This window comes from Dreissena polymorpha, chromosome 9, assembly GCF_020536995.1.
Source record: "Dreissena polymorpha isolate Duluth1 chromosome 9, UMN_Dpol_1.0, whole genome shotgun sequence".
Classification (NCBI taxonomy): Eukaryota; Metazoa; Mollusca; class Bivalvia; order Myida; family Dreissenidae; genus Dreissena; species Dreissena polymorpha.
This window is the reverse complement of record NC_068363.1, coordinates 45,259,201-45,269,453: the sequence shown is the minus strand read 5'-3', so window position 1 is coordinate 45,269,453 and position 10,253 is coordinate 45,259,201. Positions and strand designations below refer to the sequence as shown.

Sequence of the window (10,253 nt, the reverse complement as noted above, 5' to 3'; positions counted from 1 at the left end):
CAATTCCGTTAATCTAGTAATAAAACAACGAAATTCATCAGAAACACTAAAAAAGCATACCATGAAAAACTTATCTCCAAAATATCTCGACACTAAAACCTGGTTTAATGTGTTCAAACAGCTTTCAAAAAAACATTCCTCCACCACTATTTCAACGCTTGTTGACAACGGCATAGAATCATCGACAAACGCAGAGAAAGCTGATCTCTTCAACAACTTTTTCATTAAGCAGTCAACTGTAGATGACAGCACACACGATCCCTGAAATAAACTTAATCCCCAATAACGTCCTCTTAAATATAAAAATAAAATAAAACCTATACTCATCAAAGAGGGAATTTCATGAATTGTGTGTCTCGCTCTCTGTCATCTTCACAACACTCATTTCTAAGTCAGTATTCCCATCGTCATGGAAATAAGCTAACGTATGCCCCGTTTTTTTTAAAAGTCCGACCCTTCAATGCCTTCTAACTATCGTCCAATCTCCCTTCTTAGTTGGCTTGGAAAAAATTAAGTCTTTTACATGGCTTCTTCAAGACAAAATAATTATCAAGAATAATTAATACTCAATTTTCGCTAACCCTTATATAAAACGTAAATCATACTTTTACCTGATATTTATGGGCTGCACACCTTTTAGTATTGTTGCTTGAACGCCATAGCATTTTGATGTTTAAACTTCATGATATTTAGAACATGCATTTTCGTGTTATGCAATTATTTGTTATTTGTTAATTACCTGCGGGTAGTTTTGAAGTTCAAACAGCTGCGTTTCAATTTTTTAATTCGTTTGGAGACACAAACGATGGTCTAGAAATTATTAAATTGCTCAAGGGAAATATCTTAAAAAGCATGTTGTTAGTTTTGATCGTTCAGTCAGTTGTGCAACGTTATTATGTGATATTAACTTTAAAAACAATCCCGTCGTATGATGTATCTGGCATTCTTGGGGATGAGTCGCAACTTTTGGTTTCTAGCTGTTTTATCAAATGTTGTTTTTTCCCTGTTTACAAGGATATGACATCGTTTGCTAAATGCATGTTGCAAGAATATGTTTTTATAGATATTGCCAGGATTTTTAAAAATTGATTATAAAGAAATAATGAAACAAGAATTGCACATCTATGTTTTTCATATTGCAAAAAGACTTTTACCTGATATTTATGGGCTGCACACCTTTTAGTATTGGTGCTTGAACGCCATAGCATTTTGATGTTTAAACATCATGATATTTAGAACATGCATTTTCGTGTTATGCAATTATTTGTTATTTGTTAATTACCTGCGGGTAGTTTTGAAGTTCAAACAGCTGCGTTTCAATTTTTTAATTCGTTTGGAGACACAAACGATGGTCTAGAAATTATTAAATTGCTCAAGGGAAATATCTTAAAAAGCATGTTGTTAGTTTTGATCGTTCAGTCAGTTTTGCAACGTTATTATGTGATATTAACTTTAAAAACAATCCCGTCGTATGATGTATCTGGCATTCTCGGGGATGAGTCGCAACTTTTGGTTTCTAGCTGTTTTATCAAATGTTGTTGTTTTTCCCTGTTTACAAGGATATGACATCGTTTGCTAAATGCATGTTGCAAGAATTTGTTTTTATAGATTTTGCCAGGATTTTTTAAAAATTGATTATAAAGAAATAATGAAACAAGAATTGCACAGCCATGTTTTTCATATTGCAAAAAGACCGACTAGTTTTCTGTCAGTCGTTTTAATCAAAGTAACATTCTTTCATCACGCAAAGTACATTCCGTGGAAACCATACTAATTAAAAAGCAATCGAAAATGTACACAGCTTATACATTTGAGAAAAACATAGATTAAATGGTCGATCTGCGTACTATCGATACACCAATAAGGATCATTTGGATTTCTCACGTGGTGGTGCTGCTTAACAAATAATTTGAGAATGATTTGATATTAAAAAACCCTACTGAAATGAATATAAAATTATTTGACCCCCAAAATACGCGTTGCCGCCAATAACAACTCTACAGATAAAATGTCAGTGAACTCAAGCTTGTGTTTCTTAATATGAACGTGCTTTTGTAGACTTATATTTTGTTTAGTTGAACTATAATAGACAGGCATCCTATCACTGTCATTCCAAGAAATAGCAAATGGTTCAGTATAACGTCTATGTACATATTATTTGCATGGATATTTAACCTTATATATATATACACTTTCTGTATAGAGATATGCATTGATAAATTGCGTATTCTGCTTTCCGCTCTTTCCAGAGCTCAAGACAACACGACAGTCCAGTTTGGTCGTCAATATAACGTCACTGACGGAGAATGATCATGATTATTACGGTCGGGTACTGATTTATTTATATAGGTGCAATATCAAAACGAAAGGTATCGTTTTGACTATCACATTGAACATGTGCATAATTAAGGCATCAAATAAAAACGTTTGCGATATCAGCTATAAATATGTATATGTATAGACTGTATTTTATATAGGTTATTTGTGTTACGAGAAAGACAAAACTACGATGTCAATACTACTTATTTATTTCAATTAATTAAAGGAAACCCTGTGTATGCAATTTGTTATTTCAAAAGAAAAACGAGTGGCAAAACGAAACAAATCTTCATTATATATGTCTGAACTCCCCTTTTTTAAATTGGATAAGCAGCATTGATCTGTAGATATATATTCCATAGATCAATTCATACTGTATGAATTTCTTTGCCTGAAGGTGACACCGTTCTCCTATTTCATATCAATAACATTACCCTCTTTGTCGCTTGTTTCACAATAAATTAGTGAGTAATAGATACTAACAGGCGTTTTAACACGTTTCGACAGCTACTATTGCCAGACCTACTTCAAGAAAGACTACCTACTTCTAGCGCCTACATATGTTGTGATAACAGTAGTTCTAAATTTCGGCAACAATCTCAAAGGGCAAATTGTTCACCTGGTTAATACATAAGGTAGTCCTCAAACGGCGATTTTAGGTCGGAATTGTAGCCGCCATATTTACTGGCTGTCTACATGTGTAAAAGCGGTCAAGTAAGGACTTATTGTAATAATCGTCATAACCCCCATGAGCTGTATTCACCCTGAAAGGGGAATTCTTATGTTCTGTATTGGTCGAGGACAGTATAAAAAACCAGCCACATGACTAGGTGCATGTGTCTAGATATGAATACTGCATTCTCGAAAGGGTATGGTATGCGGGTATGAGCAAAATTCCTGAACAGTTTTATATCACTTAAATTAACTGAGCATGTTCTATTTCTCAAAGGTTGCACGACACATGGACTTACAATGACCATAATTCTTTCTAAAATTTTTTTCAGAATAAGGTTTGTGCTTATAGCAAAGTTATCTCATAAGGAGCATAATTGTATAGTATTATTTGGTTTTGCAAGGTATTATACAAAATAATGAATGCATTCGAATTATACTTCATATTATTATATTGGGAGACATCTTTGAGAGTTAGCGACGAGTATTTGGACTATAAGACTTTCTTCAATATTTTCAGAGTAATTTTCATTTGGTAGAATTTCTAGTGCTGAGTAAGTAGTGCATGCATTGTCATCAAGGAATTTAAAATAAAACTAGATGTATTCAATGTTTCCCAAAAGTTAAAAAGTTTAGATCAACTCGTCTCTCAGGGTTTTTTAAAGTATTCTGGGCATTTGTTACTAACGGGGGATTATGTTTTCAGAAAAAAGGGGATTGCAACGGTAAATGTAAATACAAAACATAATTAAAAATTGCACTTATCGCATTGGTTTTACGTTTCAATTCGTAGTAATCGCCTCACGAGTACATAAAAAGAAACATTATCTTCACAGGCATCCGCTTAAAATTTATTGTTTCATACTAACGCTGAAAATGTTGTTAATCATTGCACTAAAAGAACACACATTTGCTATACTTGACATATAGAAAATATAGTATGCCTGTTTCCACCCGTTAAGCTGAGTTATTACCAAGATTCTTCATTCAATGCATTTAAAATATTCATGCAGGACAACATATAGTAAACAATTTTCCTAGTAGTTTTAATAAGGAATTTTATTGTTACAAATAATAAATAGCTTAACATTATTGATACAATTTTATTTATAATTCTAATTTTTATAACTGAAAACTATAATATGATATAGTACATGCAATTGCAAATAACAAGTATTTCAAAATACTAAATAAAATACTAAACAATATTCATCATCATTGTTTTAAAATGAATATGAATAAAAAACAACACTTTTTTGTTAAAAATAATACATAATTTACTATATAACTAAATAAAACGTCAACTATCATACAAGCCAATACAACATCCTCTTTTAAGTTAACTTTTAGCCGTATCTGAAACATGAATCAATCATAAGTATTTATTATGTTTCGTATTCCAAAGATAACTAAACATAAGTTCAGGAAATGTTTAATTATTAACGGTTATTAACAACAGAAAAAGAATGTGAGACTGATTAATGTATCAAAACAGAATTTATTAATGTGTATGAAACTGCATTTTCTTTAATTGTCTGAGTTGTAAAATATACTTAAATGTCAACATGGAAGCCTACTTATCGGAGAAAAAATTTAATCCGAATAAACACAAATGTTTGAATTTGAATGCAAATTAAAAAAAAAGATGTTTGAAAACAGTTGGGCGAGTACAAACTTTTACCAAACAAAGTATTCAAAATCGCTTGATTTGTTTCAAAATTATCAAAAGCTGGCTTCATTTTTTTTGGGAAAAATCATTTCCCCATTTATATAATAACATGAAAATCAGTTGGTTATGCAGAAGTTACATTTCTTGCTTTTCAGAAACTTAATGTTTCAGTTTAAATTAAAGCGTATTGATACATAGGTATTTCATTTAAAGTGAATAATGTTTGAATCTTTTAAAATATTTTATAAAATATTAAATGTTTTGATGTGTACCCACAAGTTATAAGCCACGGGTGAACTTATTTATTTTCTACGATTATGGGTGGCCAAAATAATTCGATACTTAAACAAAAACAACAAATTGTATTTTGATTTTTTTAATATGTTTTTCCATTTATATCGTTGAACTCGAAACGTTAGTAGGGAAATGAAGTTATGAAGTCAAAATAATCATTGCATTTCACATATTTGTCTTCATTTGCGATATTTAAGACATTTTGCCATATGAACAACATAAATGAATAGAAAACTATGTTTTACCTATTGAATTTAAAAGTTGTGAAATAAGTTATTGTATTTATCCCTTTCAAAATTCGTTGGAAAATATAAATACTGGACGGAAATCAGTTTTTTTTAAATATTATCTAAAGGCAGACATGTGTTTTGTTATTAAAAACACATAGTTTGTGCGAAGTATTCTATGAAAGAACAACAAAATATGAAAAAAGTGTGAATGTCATTTACAATTATAATACAAGAAATCTTAATAATTAAAATATAAAAAAAACATTTTAAAATAACTGACAATAGGAATAAAATGGCGTTGCATTATTTATATATGTATTGTTAATGCCTTGGAATAATTGTATTAATAGATTTATAGATAACAAAATAATTTTTCATTCTAAAACATTTTGAAGGCAACGTTTATGTCACACATATGGTTTCTCAGTAATACTGTATTTATTCGGAAACCAGGAAAAGTAAAACTAAGAACAATTGTTATACTTGTCATTGGTAATTTAAATTACTTATTCACAATAGAAACATCGGGAAAGCACAAAACAGTGTTATTCCATATTGAATGTTACCAATATGAAAACAATTGTGAAACCAATATGAAAACAATTCTGAAATTAAGTTAAATACGCAAATATAATTATGACAACATTAGAATTCTTCAGTAAATAATCACGAAAGAACGAAACATTACAAAAAATGGGATAATTTAGTTTTTTAGGTAATATATAGAAAAAATATTTATTATTTCTTAATATTTTAGGATTTAATTGGTTTTTTTACGGATATGGTAGCTAAGAATTACTGAAGTAATATGTGAACAAAAGGCGAATGCCCATGAGGCAATTTAAAACATGTGATCAAAGTATGAGCTATTAACAAATGATATTAAAAATATGTCTTTAATATGTCATGATGCTTATCAGGCCCTTACCTGTATCATGCAAACACATTTTATAGCTATTTTATATTTCAATGATATATGCAGAATTACTTGTTTATACACAATAAGTACTAATAAATATAGCTATAAAATACTTACAAACCTGATTTTGAATTGCACACTTGACTAAACGTTGTAGTGTCTAAAGCGTGGTAACTTCCGTATTCGTTGAAATAATATACACATTTTGACGTCCTGTCACTCTTTGTGTGTGGCATTTGAAGTTAACAACAAAAATGTTTTTAAACGTATCCCGAAACTTCTTACTCATGATGCTGTACAGCACAAAATTCACAGAAGCGTTAAGCAATAAAAGAAGATCATTGAATTTACCGAGATTTGAATAGACTTCTTTTAAGAAGTCTTTGTTCAGTCCGCTCACCATAAGAAGAATGCCATGCGGCAATTCAATTATCACAGTGAACAGGACGACGGAGACAAGCATCCAGGTGGTCCTGTTGTACTTGCGGTTGACGTTGTGGTCCAATGGCCGTGCGTGCTGCAATAGACGGACTCTCCGCTTGCTGGCCTGGTACATGGCCAGTATGACCATGGTGCTCAGCAACGTCAGCAGAATGCATGGCACCACCTTTATAATAACCGCGAAGAACCAGTAATTGAACGTTTTGTAGAATTTGTGTTTTTCCACCAGATAAGAGTCGGAAACCCGATAGTCGCTGAAGTTGTACCCGAAGTCTGTTAGTTTTACAACACGGTATAGAAAGATGTGTGGTATACAGACAATGACGTTGGCGATTACAATAATTTTAATAGTCAGTAACGCTCGCTGCAGATTGCACAGGCAGTAACCGATCCCGTGATGACAAACAAATATGTACCGGAACACGGCTAGCGTGACGGTGAACCACATCGCCATGTTGTGACATGTGAAAGATTGAAGATATTTTGCACGACCAAATAGTACATCCACCCTTGTGAAAGCATTTGAAGACAGTCTGCAATGGCCAACGCCGTAAGTATGTAGTTTGTCGGAGTTATCATGTGTCGCCTTGTTAACACTATCGCATTCAGTATGTTAGATATCACACCGAATATGCAAACGACGATACTAACATAGCCATGCACTTTACCGTATCTGCGACCAAACAACGCTATATGACTTTCATGCACTTCCTGTTGGCCCTGTGTTGCGTTAAGTATCGACATAACCGTCGCATTTACTATTGGTGAAACCATGGTTGTCATATTGAAAATACGTTTGCTCTGGTGATTATTTCTTCTTTCATGATGTTTTTATTGTTTAAAAATACAATTGCATATTTCCACAAATTATCGTTTATTTACTGGGTTTAATTCCTTGCAATAACATGATAGGCTTGAAACTGGACACATTTAACGGCACCTTTCTTAAATAGTCAAATTACGATTTCTGTGTTGCTTCCTCAATCTTACATTAATTTTATGAGAACTGAAATGTTATTGTCTTTCAAATTCCTAAACTATGTAGGCAAGAGCTTCTTAGTGACAGGAAAATGTATCCTCAAAAAGTATGTATACCATAAATGTATGAAGAAAAAAGCTTTAAATATTCTAAATTACGTCATTGGTTCACTGAGATGCTTTATATAACTAATACAAATTTAATTCTGAATGTAGAAGGTATAAATGAATTAAAGATTAAAGTGAGCGTTTTTTCTCAGAGTGAAAGTTTCGTTCGTAAAATGGTCATCAATATCTTGCACGATCTGTTGCTTCAGATATACAAGCTCGGCTGCAATGCCTTTGTCACGGGTTAGCAGCTGAGAAAGTCCATAAAAGTTTAGACTTGATTTTTCTACTGTAATAAAGTGATAATAACAGGTTTGATCTAAAAAAAAATAATGTTGGAGTCGTTAACTTGTGTGAAAAGTCTGTTTAATAACAAATCGTATATCATATTTTGTGTTGTTGTGTTTTCGGCTTAAATTATTTTGATAAGAGTATAATTTGTTTCGCTATTGATTCAATAGTGAATGCATATAGAGAATACATGGTTGGTGCCGAGATGAAGAAAGTTTATCCGGTGAGTTCCACTTTAAACTGTTCCTTTCAATACTTTCCTATTGAAAATGTGAGAAGAAATAAAAAAACGAATCGAGAATATGATATTTTTCTTGGTAAAAAATGAAAAAAAATGCAGCAGCAAAACAAAAACTTTTTTTTTAACCTTAATGAAAACTTTAACCCATTGCTTATAACAATAAATTTACAACGATATACACATCCATTTTCTGTTCTTCCATCCCTTTGTCGAAACCCATTTTCTGTTTTTCCGTCTCTATTAACGAAATGTATTTTAAACCACTCTTTTTATAGCGTTTGTATCGAATGCTAACCACTCTGACGCAAAATCCGATTTACGAAATCGTAATCCTGCCGTAGCGAATTATTTTATTCCTATCGAAGTTAACAAATACGAATGACAAACACACAATCCGAAATACGTTTATGATTCGTTCGATGCTTTAGAAATATTTTAAAAAAATACTGTTAAAACCACCATGTCAAAACTGTTGTCCATAAAATCATGACAGAAACTAGATAGTATGTTTCGTCCGAGAAATGACGTAACACTAGATACGTCATAAATTGCGTAATCAATAAAATGAAAATGATAAATACGGAAAGCTGGTTTGGTAATATATTTTAAAGAAGAAAAACATGATGATATATAATTGAACGATAACATTCATGATGCGTACCAATACATTTCAAAGGTCAAATATTAAAACATGTTAATCGAAATGAGTAGTAATACACTACTTCCTGTTGACCGGAAATAGGAAAATTGATTCGACCCTGCTTTATTTGGTCAACGTTTGAGGCAAAGACAGGATAAAAAAGAATTTGCGTTCTTAAACTGCTTCCGTTTAATGTACTTTCTAGTGTTCGTGAGTTGTCCATTTGCGTTGAAAAATAACAAATAAATAAATTTTATGGTTTGCATAATATAAAAACCTAATGGTTTGAAATACCAGGATATCTTGGCAACACAATTTGATGATACATTCTACCCTCCGTTTTACGATTCCCTTGTTTTATTTTGTGTGTGTGTGTTTTTGTATGACATTTTCATCACAAAAATATGTGAGACAAGTCTTTCCATAAGTCTCGTACACATGATTGAAACAAATGATCGTTTAAAGTCAATTGATAAAGATGTTCGCTTACGTCTGAAGCGCCTAATTGTATTTATTATTTTGTTTAGGCCTTTTCTTCATATTGTGTTTTTTGTGCAAGTGTTAGGTTATGTATATCTTATTGGCGTCATCAGACTCGTTCAAAAAGAATAGAAAGTTTGTTAAAATATCTGCCCCATCGAAATTGCTTAAGTGATATCAGTTTTGTTTGGTTATGTATTTAATGTTTAATGAAACAAGTTTTCTTATTTCCTATGGTTTCAGTTTTACTTGTATGTTTCCGTTTTGTTGTATATGTGCATGTCTGTTGACTGCATGTAATGGTTTGAATAGTGTGTCTGTTTATTGTTGATGTCAAAAGTGCATACAGGATTCGTATAATGTTTATTTATTTAGTTAATATGCATTATTCGAAGTCTTATACGTTTATTTCACTTGTTGTTAGTATTAGTTGATGAATGTTCTGGTGTGCACATCGTGTTTGTTTATTGTTAATGTCAAACGTACATGAATGATTCTTTTATTTTTTTTATTATGTAAATATGCGAAAATGAATGTGACCATGTGTTATTGACATGGAATGCTGAAATAAAAAGGTTATGTTTGCTATATATTTATTATAAGTATTATTAGTTAAATTAACTTTATGTGACAAATATATTTGATATAACTTATTATAATTTATATCATTAGTTCTGTAAACGTGATTTTAACAACTGATATATATCAAAAGTAAATGGAGGAAGAAGTTCGCCAAAGTCTAAAGCAGGCAAGTTTAATTGAAAGCTTTAATTCAACATAACATGTCAACTCAGAACATCATCACTTAACACAAGTTATACGAATCAATCAAATGAGTGGCTGAATGAAGTTATTTGTTAACAAGGCATAATTGTTTGTGAGAAATTTGGGTATAGTCTTGAACACAAAAGCAGGGCTTACAATATGTCAATGAGACAAACATAAATATATATTGTTTGATTGAATAAGCT

The 10,253-nt window shown here is 31.5% G+C and overlaps 1 protein-coding gene across 1 annotated transcript; it reads right to left on the bottom strand.

The window, feature by feature from the left end:
• Positions 1-232: 232 nt before the first annotated feature.
• Positions 233-6,998, bottom strand: LOC127845999 (uncharacterized). Its single transcript, XM_052377180.1, has 2 exons — positions 6,504-6,998; positions 233-292 (listed from the first exon to the last, which is right to left on the bottom strand). The coding sequence occupies exons 1-2, from the start codon at positions 6,996-6,998 to the stop codon at positions 233-235; spliced, it is 555 nt and encodes a 184-aa protein (XP_052233140.1).
• Positions 6,999-10,253: the final 3,255 nt, after the last annotated feature.

Coding starts and splice junctions, on each gene's coding strand:
- LOC127845999 (XM_052377180.1), bottom strand. CDS start 6,998: ATGGCGATGTGGTTCACCGTCACGCTAGCCGTGTTCCGGTACATATTT. Junction 293..6,503: donor CGCATGGCATTCTTCTTATG/GTGAGCGGACTG, acceptor TTTATATTTAAG/AGGACGTTATTGGGGATTAA.